The sequence below is a fragment of the Microtus oregoni genome, unplaced genomic scaffold (genome assembly GCF_018167655.1).
Source record: "Microtus oregoni isolate MIOR12 unplaced genomic scaffold, Mior012 000025F_ref0000491, whole genome shotgun sequence".
NCBI classification, from domain to species: Eukaryota; Metazoa; Chordata; class Mammalia; order Rodentia; family Cricetidae; genus Microtus; species Microtus oregoni.
Window position 1 is genome coordinate 13,111,939 of NW_024543084.1, and position 18,053 is coordinate 13,129,991.

General features: G+C 53.7%; 1 protein-coding gene across 4 annotated transcripts in view; it reads right to left on the reverse strand.

The window, feature by feature from the left end:
• The window catches only part of Ntng2 (netrin G2), a 64,773-nt gene extending 51,826 nt beyond the window's left edge, over positions 1-12,947 (reverse strand). The window contains exons 1-3 of one of the 4 annotated variants that reach the window (XM_041674927.1): positions 11,954-12,947; positions 8,215-8,344; positions 7,284-7,978 (exon numbers count right to left, since the gene is read on the reverse strand). In XM_041674927.1, the coding sequence (XP_041530861.1) occupies positions 7,284-7,496 (213 nt within the window). In that variant the 5' untranslated portion in view covers positions 7,497-7,978; positions 8,215-8,344; positions 11,954-12,947. Of the gene's footprint in view, positions 1-7,283; positions 7,979-8,214; positions 8,345-10,853; positions 10,948-11,953 lie in introns of those variants that run through there. The other 3 variants (XM_041674925.1, XM_041674924.1, XM_041674926.1) reach the window with 3 other exon arrangements.
• Positions 12,948-18,053: the final 5,106 nt, after the last annotated feature.

Sequence of the window (18,053 nt, forward strand, 5' to 3'; positions counted from 1 at the left end):
GAGGTGAGCACGTGGTGTAGAGGTGAGCACGTGGTACAGACATGAGCACATGTTGCAGAGGTGAGCACGTGGTGTAGAGGTGAGCATGTGGTGTAGAGGTGAGCACGTGGTGTGGAGGTGAGCACGTGGTACAGAGGTGAGCACGTGGTGTAGAGGTGAGCACGTGGCACAGACATGAGCACATGTTGCAGAGGTGAGCACGTGGCACAGAGGTGAGGACGTGGTGCAAGAGGTGAACATGTGGAATAGAGGTGAGGAACAGCAGCAAGGAGTGTGCCCCTCTCCACTGCCCACTTTCTTTTGCCCTCTGTGCATCTCCAGAGGGCTTCCAGGCTTTCCACCTCTGATTCCTGCCCCTTTAGCCTTGCCATGCATGTTGATGGCTGGGTCACCTTTTCCCCACTGTCTCTTTGTGTGTGTTCCATTTGCTTTTCTGGATAGCTCTAGAGTGGAAACATCCCTTTGCTGGGTGTGACTTTGATACTGCGGCTTACACCTGGCTTCACCTCATTCCTGGAAATGTCCTTGGAAGCCTAAAAGCATCACCCCTATTTCCCTTGTGAGCTTGGAGTCACAAGGACTTATCCCAATTTCCACAGCCTAGAAGGGGGTCAGTCTCAAAGCCAGCATAGGAGAGCCTGAGTATCTGTCTGTCTGTGTACCAATTGCCTGCCTCACCTAAAGCCATAATACCACAAAGGAAAAAAATATTTTTTTGAAACAGGGCTTCCCAGTAGCTATGGAGCCTGTCCTGGAACTCGCTCTGTAGACCAGGCTGGCCTCGAACTCACAGACATCCACCTGTTTCTGCCTCCCAAGTACTGGGATCAAAAGCGCGCACCACTACCGCCCAACCCAAAAGGAAATTCCTAAAGACCAGGGTAGGAGTTGGGAACTTGGCTGAGTTCGTAGAGTGCTCACTTAGCAGGCACAACGCTCTGGTTTTGAGTCCCAGCGTGGCGTAAACTGGATGTGGTTGCTCATGCCTGTAACCCAGCACTTGTGAGATGGAGGCGGGAGGATCAGACGTTCACGTTCATCTTCAGTTACATAGCAAGTTCAAGAGACCCTGTCTCCAAAACGACATAGATAAAAATAAAATTGGGACGTGGACAGAAAGGAAGCTGAGCCTAAAGGTGGTAGATCTGGGGTTCCTAAGTTGTTGGGACTCCGAGAAGTATCTCTTGCGGGTCCTTTTGTGTCTGCACTACTTTGCAGTTGCTGTTGCTCTCCTCAGGGTGTCTGAACCCAACTGCTTCCTACCAGAGATGTCAGATGCACCAGTGACCTCCAGGGGTCTGGCATTCGTTGGCAGCACAGTTCCATCCTCTCCTCTCTGTCTCCAGTAGGAGACCTCTCTGTGCAACACACACAACTGTTTTCTTGTCCTAGAGAGCCTATGGCTGCAGCTAAAGACGAGTCCTGGCAACTCCAAGACATCGTGACTGGCTTAAGCAGAGAGTTGGGCAAATCCTTGGCTTTAACTCGAGGTTGATCCCACAGCCATGGGAGTATGGAAAAGAGAGGGTCTCCAGCTGCCCTCTGTCCTGATTAGAGTCCCAGGTCTTCCTCAAAGCTCGGCATTCATCCCTTCTCCTCCGAGGAGCCTTCCTGGACCATGGCATCCCTCTAGCATCCGTCCAGTTGTCCATCAGATGAGTCTAAGACGAGAGGGAGGCACTCTGCTTAGAGCCCTACGAGCCGAGCACCCGCATCAGAGCTGCACTGGTGACAATGTCCTGACTGTGGTCTCCTACTAGTCCCAACCTGAGGACACAAGGTTACATCCCATGCTGAAGGTCACATGGCAGGGGACTGCAAACTGTCATCTTCCCGGAGACTTGTTAGACACATTCGATGTTCACACATGTTGACATGGAGAATTTCTGGTGTTGGAGACTAGCTACAGGCTTTCTGACTAAGCTCTTGCTTCCTTCTTCAGGTAATAGAGTGGAGAAGGCGAACTCTTATAGAGAAACTGAGAGAGAATGCCTCCCCCCTTTTTTGAGACAGGGTCTCACTCTAATACTGGCTAATCTGGAATTCACTATGGAGACCATCCTGACCTGGAACTCACAGGTTTACTCTGCCTTCTTAGTGCTGGGATTAAAAACATGTGCAGCTAAACCCAACTGTTTGTTTTTTTAGTTAAAAATTATTGTATTTTATGTGTATGGGTATTTTGCCAGCATGTATGTCTGGGTACCACCAGTGTGCAATGCCCATGGAGGCCAGAAAGGGGCATCAGATCCCCTGGAACTAGAGTTACAGATGATTGTGAGCTACTATGTAGGCGCTCTGCAAACGCAGCCAGTGTTCTTAACTGCGAGTCATCCCTCCAGCCCTACCCCCACCCCAGCCCCAGTTATCTGTAGCCAGGCTGGCCTTGAACTTTCTACACCTTGAACTTCTGATCCTCCTGCCTCTGACTACCAAGTGCCACCACACCTGGTTTGTAGAGCACTAGTGACTGGACCTTGGGCTTTGTGCCTGCTATGCCCTCTAGCAGCCCAGTGTAGAGAGCCACACCCACAGCCCCCTGTAGAGAGCCACACCCACAGCCCGAAATACAGAGCCACATTCACAGCCCAGTGTAGAGAATTTGAATGGCTTATTTCAGATCATGGAGTCCAGAGGAGTAATGCCAAGATGGGAGTCTCAGCAAAATAGATCTCTACCACTTTCTGGAAGCAGCCACTGAAAGTCAGTTTGAGTGAAGCACAAACTCCAGCCTTGGCAAAATCCACCCTGCTTTTCAAGGGTTCAACTTGAGTGACATCAGTGTCTGACTTTTCTCACGGGACCCCAGGGTCCCCTTTGCTCTCTTTCTTCCCTGGGCAGTGATCAACACTCAAAGCCGTAGAGACCTCGAGGAAACTGCAAGACTCCAGAGTCTTCACAGTAACCTTCCTCCTATGGGTCAAACCCTGCCTGTGTCTTCATGCCCTACAGTTAACAGGTCTGGGGCAGGGCCTGGGAATCTGTACTTCAGGGAGGCTGAGTCTGGGGTCCAGGGCTCACACTGCAGTAAAGAGGCTGCAGGAAGGCTGGGCACACTCAGTCTTCCCTCCTTCACTCCTCACCGTTCTAAAGTTCTTTCCCCTTGGCACAGAGAAAGGGGTGCAGGCTGCAGGCAGGAGGCGCTAGACACTGGCCCATCCAGGCTCCAGTGTGCTTACCTCATGGCAGAGGGGTCCAAGAAGCCATGGCTGCCCACCCTGTGAAAAGCTGAAGAGCCCTTTGCTTCTGGCCTCCTCCTCTCCTCTCCCCTCCAGGGGCTGCCTCTGACCCACAGCTCTCATTGAAATTTTGCCCTCTGCGGAAAGCTCATCCCTATTCATTTTCCTCCTGCATTTAGAGCCAATAGGTTTTTATTTATTCATTTATCTTGTCTTTTATTCCCCTCCCCTTCCTCACCAGGCTGGAATTTACAATTCAGTTCTCCAGAGGCCTTGCTGAAGGACAGGCACCTGGGAGAGCAAGGGCTGCACCCTGGGACTGAAAAGGGCAACTGCTCCTTTGGCCCCTCTTGTACTCTAGGGGTGTTCCAGGGTTCACGGTCTGACGGTTGTCTGGGTGCTGGTTCAGGCAGGCCCGCACCTGTAGCAGCAGGATTGCCCGAGTTGCCAGAGAGCAAGGCTTAGAAGACCAAGAGGGCACTGGGTGGTCTGGCTGCCACCAGGGTGCCCTCTGGTGGCTAGTTAGCCACACCTGCTCTGGCTGAGGGCATTTACAGTCCCCGTGCGTGCATCTACTACCTGCCGCCTGTAGACGAGGGAGAAATGCAGACTGCGATGTGGTCAAGGCTGGAGCAAAGCAATGAGCTCCAGGGAAGCAGAGAAACCCAGGAAGCCACCGCGGGAGTAATAACAATGGTTGACATAAGGCAATTACGGCCATCGCACACTCCGGCACTCCCACGTGCACGCTCGCTCACGCCTGGCCCAGCTGTCTCCGTGCCAGCACAGCTACACACCTACGTGATCCTTTTTTACCGAAACAGGAAGGAAACCCAGGCTCAGCAAGGTCAGCAGGCTCAGAGAGGGAAGTCAGGCACCCTGGTGGGTGAGCGTGTGCTCTGGCTGTAGAAGAGTTTCTGCCTTGCCTGCTGAGCTCCTTGACCTTGGCAGGACTTTCTAATCCTTAAAAAGGGATTAGACCAGGGTTTACCTCCGGGTGCCCTCAAAATGGTTCAACACGTGCCTGTGGCCTGCCCTGGATCCGCACAGGAAGGGCCTCAGTTAAAAAGCAGTTTTGGGGTTCTCATACAGACTGGGTGTGATGGCCACCTTCCTGCAGAAGCCAGCACCTTCAGAGGGCTCGTCTCTGTCTACCCCTATGGCATTCCGTTTGCCTTGGTCTTACTTTTGTAATCAAAGTCAAAGTTGTATCTGCCTGCCATGGGACAGTGACGTCATTCAGACAAGTGCTAAGATGTCGAGTTCTCAGCCACACTGGTTCCTCTCCCCATCCAGACCCCAGAGCTCAGATGCAGAGGCTTCAGACACACTGGGTTCCTCTCCCCATCCACACCCCAGAGCTCAGATGCCGAGTTCTTAGCCACACCAGGTTCCTCTCCCCACCCAGATCCCAGAGCTCAGATGCAGAGGCTTCAGACACACTGGGTTCCTCTCCCCACCCAGACCCCAGAGCTTAACCAACATCAAGACCTGAAGGGATCACCAGCCAGGACAGAGCCCCGGACTTGCCTCTGGTAGACATCTGTAGCCCTTACGCCCTTGAGTATAAGCCCGCTCTGTGAACTGCCCCCAACCCTGGCAATGATTAATATTTAAAAGACAAAATCATGTTGAGACTCTGCCTAGCAAATGTGTGGTTGGAGCCGTTCCCACGGGAGCTGCGATGCGGACTCAGAATGGGCTTCACTATGGCCTCAGCCTTGACTTTCAGGGCCCTGGGCCCTTTGCCTATCTTAAGCCAGCGTGGTCTTTCGGTGCTCAACAATGTCCACACACAAGCCAGTCTTGGCTCCCAGCCCTGAGCTGTCTTCTCTCTTCCTCCTTCCCTCCTGTCCTCCCTCCCTCCCCTTCTCCAAGCTGGCTCAGGCCCAGCCACCACCCACAGTGACAGCCTTATCACCATTGACAAGTGGGAATCTACCTTCTTGGGCTAGCTGCTCTGTGCTGTGACTGAAGCCGCCCCAGGGGACTTAGGCATTTTCAGGAGCCTGGGCTGGGGACAGCAGGTTACTGCGCAATAAGCTCAGCTTTCCCCAAGGACACTCAGAGGCACCAGCAGCCTTCAGGGGGACACTGAACCCCTCCTGCCAGCTCCAGGAGGGAGCTCTGCCCAGCCTCCAGCAGGGACAGGCCTGCTGTGTGCTGGAGGTTCAGCTTAATTCAGCAGCTTCATTGCTTTCTGCCGTGTGACCTTGGCCAAGGGCTTTCAACCCCGCTGTCTCAGTTTCCCTATCTGTATGACCAGAATGACCAGACATCGGGGACACCTTCTCTGGGTTCAGTCTGATTTTGAACGACCCATATCCTTTGCGCCATTGACCCCTTAAAACCACGTCCAGCATACTCTATTAATGCACCCATTCTACAGCTGACAGAGCAGAAACCCAGAGGGACACTAGTGACATGTCCCGACTTTGTCCAAGGTAGAGTCAGCCTGCTGGAGCCCGGGGGAAGCCCTATACAAGAGCAGGCTTTGCTGGAGCCCGGGGGAAGCCCTATACAAGAGCAGGCTTTGCTGGAGCCCAGGGGGAAGCCCTATACAAGAGCAGGCTTTGGAGCCCAGGGGGAAGGCTGGAGCCCAGGGGGAAGCCCTATACAAGAGCAGGCTTTGCTGGAGCCCGGGGGAAGCCCTATACAAGAGCAGGCTTTGCTGGAGCCCAGGGGGAAGCCCTATACAAGAGCAGGCTTTGGAGCCCAGGGGGAAGGCTGGAGCCCAGGGGGAAGCCCTATACAAGAGCAGGCTTTGCTGGAGCCCGGGGAAGCCCTATACAAGAGCAGGCTTTGCTGGAGCCCAGGGAAGCCCTATAGAGCAGGCTTTGGCTCTCAACCCCACATTCCTGGAGCTCTTGTCAAACTCTTTATCACCATCACCCCTGTGACCACTGCCTCAACACGGAGACTCCCGCTAGCTTCAAGACCTCTTCTTCTCTAACTAGGGGCCCGGATGACAAGGCCTGAGCACCTGCCTCTTGACAGCACTGGCTGGGGTGCTGGTTGCCTCTATCCAACCTGATCCCCCACCCCTGCTTTAAGAATTCCTTCTAAGGCTCCCAGAAACTGTCCTCTGCGAGAAACCTAGTCGGTTCTTGGCATGAGCTGGCAACATGATGCTCTGCACTTGACTGGACTGGGCAAGCTGGGAGGGGTGCACCACTAGAGGGGTGAACCCATGCAGGGGGTGTATAAGCTGGGCGGGTGCACCACTGGAGGGGTGAACCCATGCAGGGGGTAAGCTGGGAGGGTGTACCACTGGAGGGGGAACCCATGCAGGGGGTGTGTAAGCTGGGAGGGTGCACCACTGGAGAGGGGAACCCATGCAGGGGTGTGTGTAGTAAGCTGGGAGGGTGCACCACTGGAGGGGGAACCCATGGAGGGGGGGTGTGTAAGCTGGGAGGGTGCACCACTGGAGGGGGGTGTGTAAGCTGGAAGGGTGCACCACTGGAGGGGGAACCCATAGAGGGGGTGTGTAAGCTAGGAGGGTGCACCACTGGAGGGGGAACCCATGGAGGGGGGTGTGTAAGCTGGGAGGGTGCACCACTGGAGGGGGAACCCATGGAGGGGGTGTGTAAGCTGGGAGGGTGCACCACTGGAGGGGGGAACCTATGCAGGGGTGTGTGTAGTAAGCTGGGAGGGTGCACCACTGGAGGGGGAACCCATGGAGGGGGGTGTGTAAGCTGGGAGGGTGCACCACTGGAGGGGGGAACCTATGCAGGGTGGTGTAAGCTGAGAGGGTGCACCACTGGAGGGTGTGTAACCTTGCAAATAGTACCCAGATCACTGGTCTGACCGCTGACCTCCTGCAAAGGAGGCGGGACTGGCTTTGAGACAGGGGACTATGACAACTGTGCAGTCCCTGGCAGGAAAACATGCCAGGGTCAGCTGGCCAAGACGCTTCCACCCACAAAATGTCACTCAACTCCCAGGGTCCTCAAGACAACTTGGCTTTGGCGCCTTTCCATGGTGGGACTTAGAGCTAGGCTTGAATCAAGGCCCTCTGGTTCTGCTCAGCCACCCCAGAGCCTTTCTCAGCACACATTCCCCAACCCCTCGAATCAGTAATAGAGAAGGAGAGGGCTGACTTACGTGGGAGCAGAACCTTTCAGGGGGGTCTCCGCATGTGATGCCCGAGGGCTCCACTTTCACCTTGACATAATCCTTCAGGCGCATCACTTTGGGCTGGCAGGCATAGAACTCCCAGGAGGGGCCCTCATCGGTGGTCACCCAGGATTTGCAGATGTCATAGTCCCCAGAGGCCATCGGAAGGCAGTGCAGGAAGAGAGCCAGCAGGTGCAGCATGGCTGCGCAGTCAGACTGGGTGGGGCCCAGAGGGGCACTGGAGAGGTGATGGTGGGGTCAGGGGGGACTTGGGGCTTCAGCATGGAAATACCACATCTACCAGGCAACGGCGGTGGGGACGTATCATAGACTTGAGCACTGCGGGTTTGCCAACGGTGGGAGCTTGTGTTTTCCAAATGGCCGATACGGAAAATCCAGAGCCAGCGTTTCTCAGGCTGCTGATGGGCAGATCAAAAAGTTGCCTGGAACTTGGCGTCCTCCTAACCTTGGCATTACACCTCCCCTGGAGGTGAAGTTGATCAAACCAGGCAGACTCTCAAATTGTGACAGTGGATGGAAATGGGATAAGGAGGCAATCCAAAGGGATCTGGCATGGGGCTGGATCGGATTGCTTTTAATTTTTGTCCTTCCAATCAATCCAGGTCTTTAAAGGGCCCTTAATATGTGATGCGCTTAACACGACTGCATAGCAGCCCTCCAGCCTGCATAGTGAAGATAAAAGAACATCAAGAGGTAAACATGGTAGCTGGAAACGAGTCCCCTCTTTGGGACTGGACTTGGCATCTCAGGCCAATAAAAGAGATTTCTTTTCATATGGACTGCAAGTGACAACGATTGTGTGACTAGACTAGAAAATAAAAAAGGCACTGAGGTGTTAACAGGAGAGGCCATTTGCCTTTGCTTTGGTGGGGACAGGCACGAATGGGGGCCGGCTGACCTTGGCTAGTAGCCATTGGCCACTTATTGGGAAATTCCTGAGACTTCAGCTCCAGCTCCATCCAGGTACCTGGGCTTAGGCTTCCATTGTAAAGGGAGAAGAGAGAGACTGGGTTCATTAGCAGCAACACCTGCAACAAATTAAAAGGGGGGTGGGTGGGTTAGAACAAAAAACTCTGTTTTTTGAGAGAACAAAAGCTCTCTAGCAAAATGCGCGCGCGTGTGCGCGCGCGCGCACACACACACACACACACACACAAAAATAGGTTGCATTAGCGAGGTCTCCAGAGAAAGCTGGGCTGTTTTGCTTTTAATTAATATCGGAGTCACAGGTTTAAAGACGGCCACGCTGTGGAAAAGGTAGTGCTCCTCCTCCTCATTGGTGAGGGTGTTTGTTCAGTGCCCCTTCTTGAGCATCAGAAGCTTTCCAAACCATCCTCAAGGGCCAACCAACGTGTAATGGTTGCTGTAACACACTAGGCTGGACCAGCTAAAATGTCCAGGTTGTTAATGCAGGCCATGAGCATCCAACAGAGGAAACTGCCCCTTCTGCTACAGCCCAATAGGGAGGTCTCTGTGTGGGCCACCAGCAGTCTGCTACCCAGACACCCGCACAATGTGAGACCATGAATTAAATGAATGAACGGCCAGAAACAGGGATGCTTAGAGTTTCCCGGGGAATCAAAGCGTTTTTGTTGTGTTAAGTTTTCTGACCAAGGCCAACAGTTTGCAATCACTTTGGGAGGGCAACAGCTATTTTAAGCCAGCAGTAATCATTTAAAAGCTAAAACAAATATAGCTAATAGGAGTACTGCGTCTAGAAACATATGACTCTCAGCCTCTACTGTAGTCCCTGGTGTTTGCCGCATCATGGATGAATCTGAGTCCGCCAGCATGAGATCCCCGCCAAAAATAATCTTTGCCAATAGGGCAAAGGTTACTGCAATGGCTGTAGCAAATAAATAAATAACGTCCATGTTATTAATTATTCTGTTTATAGTGCCCACAGTTGCTGCATTTAAATCTCCAAACCTTACATATGGTGGCCTGACTCTCACCTGAAGCCCTTGTCAGCCACTGTATACTGAAAGTCCCAGAGGAGTTAACTGTCCTGAGGCTGGGGGCAGGATGACCAGAGAGTCAGGCTGCTGGCTCTCAAAGCACGAAACACTGTTACCCAGACACAAGTACATTCCTGCCCCCAAGTGACAAGGGGGTGCGTTTTGGTCCAGCCTGACTGCTGAGAGCGCCTTGCTCAGGGGAAGCCCCTCTGTCACTTCTCTGCTTCAGGCTGCAGTGGGCCTCATCCATCTAGGTTAAGACCGCCCCTGCCCCCTCTTGGGATGAAGGACTTCTAATCCAGATGAATGAGAACCCAGCCAGACCACACTTCACACCTCCTCCAACCAACCGTTTAAATAGAAACCTGCTCTAGACCCCGCCCGGGCTCGCTTCTTGCTAGAAAACTCTCTGAAAGAACGTGACCAAGCGTCTATTTTTTTTTATCCTGAGAAAAAAATGTAGTAAAAATAAAATAGCACAGGCCCGGCAATGGTTTGGATGTTTCCAGCCAAGCTCTGAGCTGCCCAGAAAACAGCATGCTCCTAATTAATTCTTCCAGCAGCCGGCTCCCGACTGTTCACTAACAGGTAGGGCGCTCCTGACGGCTAGGGACGGCCAGGGAGCCTGGCTGCGGCTCTCAAGGCGGGCCCAGCTGCCGGCTTCATCTGCAGGGCCAGCGCCTGCTCCTGACTGGGACAGCGCTGGATTGTGGCCCGGGTAGGGAGGCAACGAGGCCCTGAGGCCGGAGTCCCAGCGAGCAGCAAGCGGCGCAACTCGCAAATCTATTAATTGCTTTGTAGTTTTGTTGGCTTAAGCATCACACATTTCCCTAGAAAATGGGGGTGGGGAAAACAACAAAATCTGCCAGGGGAAAATGTGTTTACAGCCCGTCAATCATTTGGGCGTTGCTGGCATCGAGGGGGCACTGTGAGCTCAGCACTCGAAAATTACAGTAAATTTTTGCCAAAAAGAAAATAAGGGGCGGGGGACCTAGGCAAGAGTTCGCGGAAAAACGAGGTAGATAGCTGGGAGCGAGGAGCCAGCAGGGGAGAAATTGAGAGTAAGAGGTTGCATCCTCGCGGATCGTTTTCTCCTTGGAAAATAAATCTTCACCTGATATTATTAAGAAACTGCAGCTCTCTGAAACAAATGGAATCAATGAGCTTTATTTTCTTTTAAGAGTCCTCAGGAACCGAGGGGGGGGCTGATAGCCTGGGTATTAAAACCCGAAAATTAGATTTTATCAGGATTTCTGAACTCAGATTTCTCTGTCTTATTGAATTAGCGCCTTTCGGAGCTGCCCGGGCTGCCAACAGGCTCCTGCCGGAGTCTCGGCTGCGCGCTCTCCTTGTCGGAAACTTGCCTCTGCGGGACGCAGGGTCCCTGGGGACCGGGGGTGGGCTGGTGACCTGGGGGAGGTTTATTCTTTCACCTAGGCTGGACAAAAGGTAGAAAGGGTGTGTGAAACTTGCTTTGGAGGCCGAAGAAGGGATCGGGAAGAAAAGGGGAGCCCCACGGCCCGCGATTACCTTCCCCTCCACCCCCACCGCACCAAGCCTTGGGCTGCCCAGCGCTCACCGCTGCCTTGGTGGACGTCCGGGTTCAGATGTCCCGGTGGCCCCAGCTCTGGGAAGGGAGCTTTCTCCAGACCTCTGGTTTCTCCCTGACGCCCTCTAAGAGGCTAGGGAGCCCCGAAAAGTTGGGCTCTTGGGGGCGGGGCAGAGCACCCAGCTCTAGGACGCGTGGCTGAGGCCGCCGCGGGTAAGTCCCCGAGGACGGGCGGGGCTAGCTTGCGACCCGCAGACACCCAGGAGCCTGGCTGAGACCGTGCTGAGCTTGGGGCGCGTAGACAGTGGCGTGCACTGCAAACGGAGCTGCATTTTGCTTTTCTGAAGTTCGGTGCAAACCGCAGGCACAATTAATAATCACGCCTTTAATAAAGGCCAGGCCAGCATCCAGGCTGGCCCCCCATTTGATATCGTCTCCCTTAATTAAAAGACGCCGAGCAAAGCTCCTTGAAATTATTTGCACTCTTTTGCCCGGCGCCTGCTGCTCCGCGAGGACCCTGACGCCGCTACCCCCAGCCGGTACCCGCAACTTTAAGCGTGCGGACTCCCGCTCCCGCCTTCCCTCTGCCTCTGCTCCCTTTAGAGTGCGACTTCATACTGTGGTGGAGCCCCCTCTCCACCCGCAGACCCCCTCCACAGCACCAAAGTAAGTTTTTAGCCTGCCTGGCCAAGAGTTCTCTGTGCGCCTTTAGAGCCCCGAGGCGACTTAAATTAGAGAGGGGGAAAGGCGGCGGAGAAGGGTTAATTTACTTTTCATTAACACAAATAAGCAAGTGTTCTTGTAACGGTCCATCCCCTCCCCACACAGGTGCACAGAATGGAAAAAGATGGACTGGGTGGCAGGGAGCCCAGAGGGAAGCTACACTACTTCTTAAAGATGCTGCACTGGGCGCGCGCACACACCCCTCTTCCGCGGCTCCAGCCTTCTGCTAGTAGCAGCCGCCACCAAATAACTTTGCATCCTGGCCACGGCTGGGTAGCCTGGAGTGACTCCCCGGCCCAGGAAGAACTAGCACCGTCACCTAAGCCTTTTCAAAATGAAAGTACCCTGGTTGAGGCTGCAGCGCCTCCGTCCCCGCCCGCCGCCCCGGCACTCCCCGCTCGCCTTACCCCGGCTCGGAGCAGCTTCCCGGAGCGAGCCCCGAGAGGTCGGAGACCGCCACCCTCTGGCGGGCGCTGGGTGGCCTCCCGGGCCGCAGGGCTAAGAGCCGGGGACTCTTGCCCTGCGCCGCCGCTGCGGTGGCCGCTGTCAGATCGGGGCTGGGGAGCCCTGGGGCCGGCGGGGGGCCTGCCCGCAGCCGTCCGGGAGACGCGGGCCAGGGGAGGGGGTCAAGTGCGCCGCCCGCATCGCCCCCTGAGCCGAGCGGGAGATCGCTGCTAACAAGTGAAAACTTTTGGGGGCCCCTGGGAAGCCAGGGGAGGACCGGCACGCGCGCCCCACTCAGCCCCCGGCCCGGGTGGGCTTCGCCGCTGCTGGTCCAGGCGCCCGAGTATCCCCCTGGCGCAGCGCCGGCCAGATGGCGGGGCGCCTCACCGCCCCCCTGCACTCCGCTCCAAGTTAATGCTGAGGCTAAATCCTCTTGCCATCACTCACGGTCACCATCGGGGCTTTTTATCTCCCGGTCTGATCCGGGCTGCGTAACTTCCTCTGTGTGGCTTTAACACACCATCCCACCACGGAGCAACGGTCTTCTTAAAGGTGCAGGAAGGAAATACTGCGATGCTCCGGGGAAGAGCCTCGGCCCGGGGAGGGGCGCGGCTTGCAGGGGCGTCCCGGCGGGCCCGTGGCCAGGGTGTCCCTAGCAGGCGGCCGCCGGAGTGAGCCTGCTGTTGGGGGTCGCTGCCTACACATCTCCTGGCGGCCCCGGGACCAAGCGGTCCCTGAGCTTGGGGTGCATCCTCAGCGGTCTCGGGTCAGGCACAGTAGAGCCGCATTTCCCTTTTTTCCAACTGTGGGACCTGATTCCGTGCCAGCGCCCAGGGGTGTGGGGGCTGCCCCATCGGCACCAGGGAGGGGGCCAAGTGAGTCAGCCCCCACCCCCACCCCCCACAGCCAGGGCTCTAGGTTGCTGGCTCCTCGGTCTCTGTCTCTTTCTCTCTGTGTGAAGCGCTGCCACCCAGAAGGCCCTGAGCAGTGGGTAAAGGGGTGGGTGGGTGGATTTGGGGAGCTGGGGAGGGGGAGCGCTCTGAGCGCACAACCAAAGCCTGAATACCAGCTGACACATCGCCGCCTCCAGCCTGATGGGCCCTGCTTTTGACGGAGAAGCCAAGCCAGCTCTGCAGGGAGCGCAGAGTAGGGGGGCAAGAGGGCCCTTGCTCAGGAGCTCTCTGCCTCCCTGGGGCAGGCCTGGGAGGACCACGTGGGAGGACTCCTGCAGAGGCCGGGCAGAGGCCACTCAGTTGGCAGCGCTAGGGCAGCCCTGTGCTCTCTTCAGCCCCCTGGAGGCTTCCTGTCAGGCTGCCTCCAGGGCTGTAGGAGTGCATCCTGGGCTTCCCAGGGGCGCTTATTGGTCTCTTTAGGTGCTCCTGGTTTCCTTGGGGTGGGTTCTTGCTGTAGCATTTACACAGAGCCATGTCATTTGAATGCATCAAGAACAAAGGGCCTGGGGGGGGGAGGGAGAAAGAGAGAGAGAGAGAGAGAGAGAGAGAGAGAGAGAGAGACTGGTTCAAGGTCACAGAGGGTGTCAGAAATAGGAGTAAGATTGGCTTGTACCTCAGTGCCCCACCCCACTGCCACCACTTACATCCACTTTAACCCTTCCCTGATCTCAGCATTTCCCCCCATAAATCTAAAGAGGGCTGTTCTGTTGGCTAATATTTGTAACATCTTGTGACGAAGCAGGCGGAAGATGCAGAATTAGAGATTATCATCGATAATAGCAATGACGATGATAATAATATCAAACATTTATTGGACACCTTCCCTGTCAGGCTCCATGCAAAGCAGCTTGTGTGTGTTGGTCCCTAGTTCTTCCTGAAGCCGTGTGACCACCCTGTTAGCAAACTGTCAGCTTGGAGCTTAGCGATCTTAAATAACCTGACCAAGGTCACACAGCTTAGGAAGACTGGGTCTTGAGAGGTAGCTCTCAGGCTCTTAGTTGGTGTTCGGCCACTGGCTGACTTGATGGTTAAGTTGTGGTATGGCACAAGTCACTTCACAGCCTCAGTTTTCCCATCTGTCAAGTGTGAGTGGCAAGACCTTCGTTTTCCGAGTGTCTACTTGAGCATGTCCTCGGGTTTCAGAGGAGGGCCACCCCACCAAGCTGTCCTAGAAAGCAGGACAACGCTCCCCTCCCCAACACACATCAACTCCCTGCCTGGCCTCAGTGTCTCCAGCTGGAGGAAACTCCTTGGAGGGAGGAGGCAGATCACAGCCTCTTTCTTGGTTTGTAAGCATTTGTGCCTCAGGCAGCGGCGAAGGGCACACTATGGGGCTTCTGCCCAGAGTGAGTGATGACCCAGTGGGCCTTTGGCCTGCTCTCACTCCCAGGCAGGGCCATCCATCCGCAGCAGTGCCCTGCTGCTCCACGATACAATGACTGGACATTGTCAGGATCAGCCAACAAGGCTTGCAGGAGGATGCTTCTAATGCCCAGTTCCTCTGAGCACCATGAAGAGACCCTGGGCTAGTCCTGCCAGTGACCCATGCAGGCAAAGATTCTGCCACTAAAATTACAGCACACTGGAAGTCAAAGTGAGCACAATTGAGATCATGAATTTTCTTGGTTCCCCGCCTAACTCCCCGGTGCATGCCTTTGGGGAGATCTCTTCCTTGCACTTAGCCTCAGTTTCCCCATCTGTGTGAAAAAGGATTGGTCTGGGAGTGCAGTCCCTGCTCTGACATCCTGAAACCGGCCACCTTCCACAGCAACCTCCAGGGGAAGGCATTCCTTTCAAAGGATAATAGAGTGCCCAGGAATGAATAGGATTCCAGCCATGTAGGGACCAGGTGGCCTGGCCTTGTTCATTTCTAAACTGCATTAAGGTACTTTCTGACAAATGGCCTTTCACTGGCAGAGAACGCAGCTGAGCACCAGGGGCAGAAAAGTGTTAATGAACACCCCCACCAGAATCATCAATGGCTCCCCTCTCTCCAGAGGCTTAATCACCTTCATTGGTGGGACTTTGCCGTCACTGGGCTGCTGCGATTTGAATCCTGGATGTGAAAATCTGTTATCGAAAAGCATTGCAGAATAATGTAGAGATATTATGGCACCTGCCTTTATTTTTTAAAAAAAGATTTGTGTCTAAGCCTATATGTGTGTGCATATGTTTATGTCACACACATAGAGAGAGACTATACAAAGACTCCGAAGACATATATCAGCCCATAAACGGAGGATATGGGGAAAATGGCATGCTTTGTTACAGATATTTCCCAGTGGCTTCCAAATTCTTTGCAATCAGGAAGTAAACAAAGGATCATGGAGTAACAGGAAATTATAAAGTTACAGGGGAAAATAAGATCCTAGCTCTGCAGTGAGAGGTGACAGATGAGGTCCCGCCCTCTGGGGATCTCAGAGAGAAGACAAGTCCCAACACTGACAGAGAGAAGGAGGGACAGATCAAAGGAACTCCTACCACCCGAGGAAGCCAAGCACAAGCTTAGAAGCTGCCCCGTCCATGTTCTGGCCACGCCTACAGTCACTGCATTCTGTGTGCCAAACCAAAATTTGGATTCTTCAAGAAATCCTTTGTCCCTTTGACCTTGAACAGTTGAGATATAGATGTGAATTGGTGGCAGGTGCCTGGAACCCAGCCAGGACCATTTAGAGGTTTCGAGACATCCCAGAGTCTCTTGCTTCTCCAGCTCAGGTTGGTGCAAGGGAAGGAAGAACACCACTCACTCCCAGGGCATTCCCCAAGGTGATGCCTCCAGACAGCAGCAGCAGCAACTACAAGAAGCATTCAGCTCCTCCCTGCCCCTTCTCAGCTCTAATCTCTAGATCATACTCCCATTAATTATTATTACCGTATTAATCATACATGTGATTAATTCAGTAATGGTGATTCATAATTGATTGCATTTTATATGGCGCCTTTCATCCACACATCTCCCAAGATGTGCACAGCCTACAACAAGGCTCACATAGAGCAGGACGTGTTCTTAGCTCATCTGCATTTTGTTGAATAAACTTCTCTTTACAGAGGCAGAGGGCTAATAGTCTTTACACAGATTGGGCTTGCCCGCCAGCCCTACTCCTTGCCCATTTCCCTGAGCAATGGTGCCCTGCCTTGCCTGGTGTTGCCTGAGTCCTGTAGATTGTAGTCCTATGACAGGCAAGTCCATCTGAGTCCCCAGATGTTGGGCCAGACATCAGCCTTCCTCTACAGAAGGCAATGCTACAAAGCAACTCTGGATCAAGGGCTCTAGAACTAGGCTTTCTGCTAAGGAGCTGTGTAACCTTGAGCAAGCTGCCTTTTTCCTACCTCAATTTGTCTAAATTACAGTGGCATTAAAAATAGTCTCTCTCTCTTTGGACAACTAAAACCAATTGAACACCTAGAATCTGCTGTATAGGAACCTTACATTTGTGGTATATCTATAACCAGACTTCTCATTCTTTTTCTGGGCCTCAGTTTTCTTAACTTTAAGATGGGGTGATGGGTTCAGAGAGATGGCTCAGTAGTTAAGAGAGTGTATTGCTCTAACAGCAGACTTGAGTTTGGCTCCCAGCCCTATTTTAGGCAGCTCACAATCACCTGTAACTCCAGTTCCAGGGGAATCCAATGTCATCTTCTGTTCTCTGCAGGAACCTGCACGCGCGTGCGCACGCGCGCACACACACACACACACACACACACACACACACACGAAAATAAAATTATAAAACGGGATGGTGGGCCCACTTCAGGAATTCCTCTGAGATCTGAAATGAACACTGACAACAGTAGCAATTGGGGTTTTGAGAACTCAAGAGTTAGGCACCCTGGGTTAACAATTCTGTTTGCTATTTTCTGGTTCTGTGACCTTGAGCCAAGGACACATCTTGCCTAGTCTCAGGCATCCAAAGACATGAACTTGGTTTAAGGATTTAGTAAGCAAATACTTGAAACCGTTTGGCTTCTAGAAAGTGATTGGCGCGGAGTGGCACCTGCCACTTTTCACCCAGGTAGACACATGATAGTTTCTTAATGGTCTCCTGTCTCTACCCTCTGCCGCTACAGAAGAGAGACCAGCATTCTCCCCTCTGTCTAGGTGAGAGCACCGAGGTTAAAGACTCAGTCCTTGATTCTTCAGTCAGGGAAGGACCCCACTGGAAGCCTGGGTTCACTGATACTTGTCCCTGCATTTATTATTCTAGTACTTTCTTCTCAGTAACTTGGGGAGGAAGCTTGCATGGCTGTCTCTAGTTGCCAGCAGAGCACACAGGGACCTGGAGAGGTGTGGTGCCTCCTGTAGAACATGTCCCAAAGGAACCCTTGGGCAGCTCAGAACAGGCTGGGAATGGATGAGAACAAGTCCAGCTGCTGGCCTTTGGCACTGGGTCTCTTCCCAGGGAGGTCTGATTAAGATCCCTGGAGTGGGGTGGTGGTGTCAGAATGTCACCTTCCCTAGCTCCAGGCAGCAAGGCAGGGAGAGGAGACTGGTGAAGCCCAGTCTAGGAGGAAGAGCCCAAGGCTCCTGCAGACAAATAGCTGGACTCCTTCCAGAAAGATGAAGCTCAGGCATGCCCTGCTCTCCCTCCATCCCAAGGACTATAAGAGAGCCAGGGCTCCTCAGCAGCAGCAAATCTTCCTTGTGAAGCCTCACTGGTGGGACCAATGATGTTCAAATCCATGAGCCATGAGTTGGGGATTCACTGGGGTCTTGGGACAGGATGCACAGAGTCACTCTACCAGAGAGCAGGTGATTACCTGGCCACACTAGGTTGCACCTCAAAAGGCTTCTCTCTGTAGGCAATTCTGGGCTCTTAGCTGAGCACATACTGTGTGTAGCATCCTGCTGGGTCCCAGAGATGACAGAATCATAGTTTAGTGAGCCGACCCATGCTATCCACTTAGCAGTCCAAGGGTGACTAAGCATCTACTATGTGCCAGACAAAGGCCAGTCTAGAGAGGAGGCGATTGTGTGTGTGTGTGTGTGTGTGTGTGTGTGTGTGTGCGTGTGTGTGTGAGACACATACACAATGGGGTTATATCAAGCAATCTTAACCATGTAGCCCATGTGTTCTCCAGCCCCAATTATCTCCTCATTCTTGGATCAGCA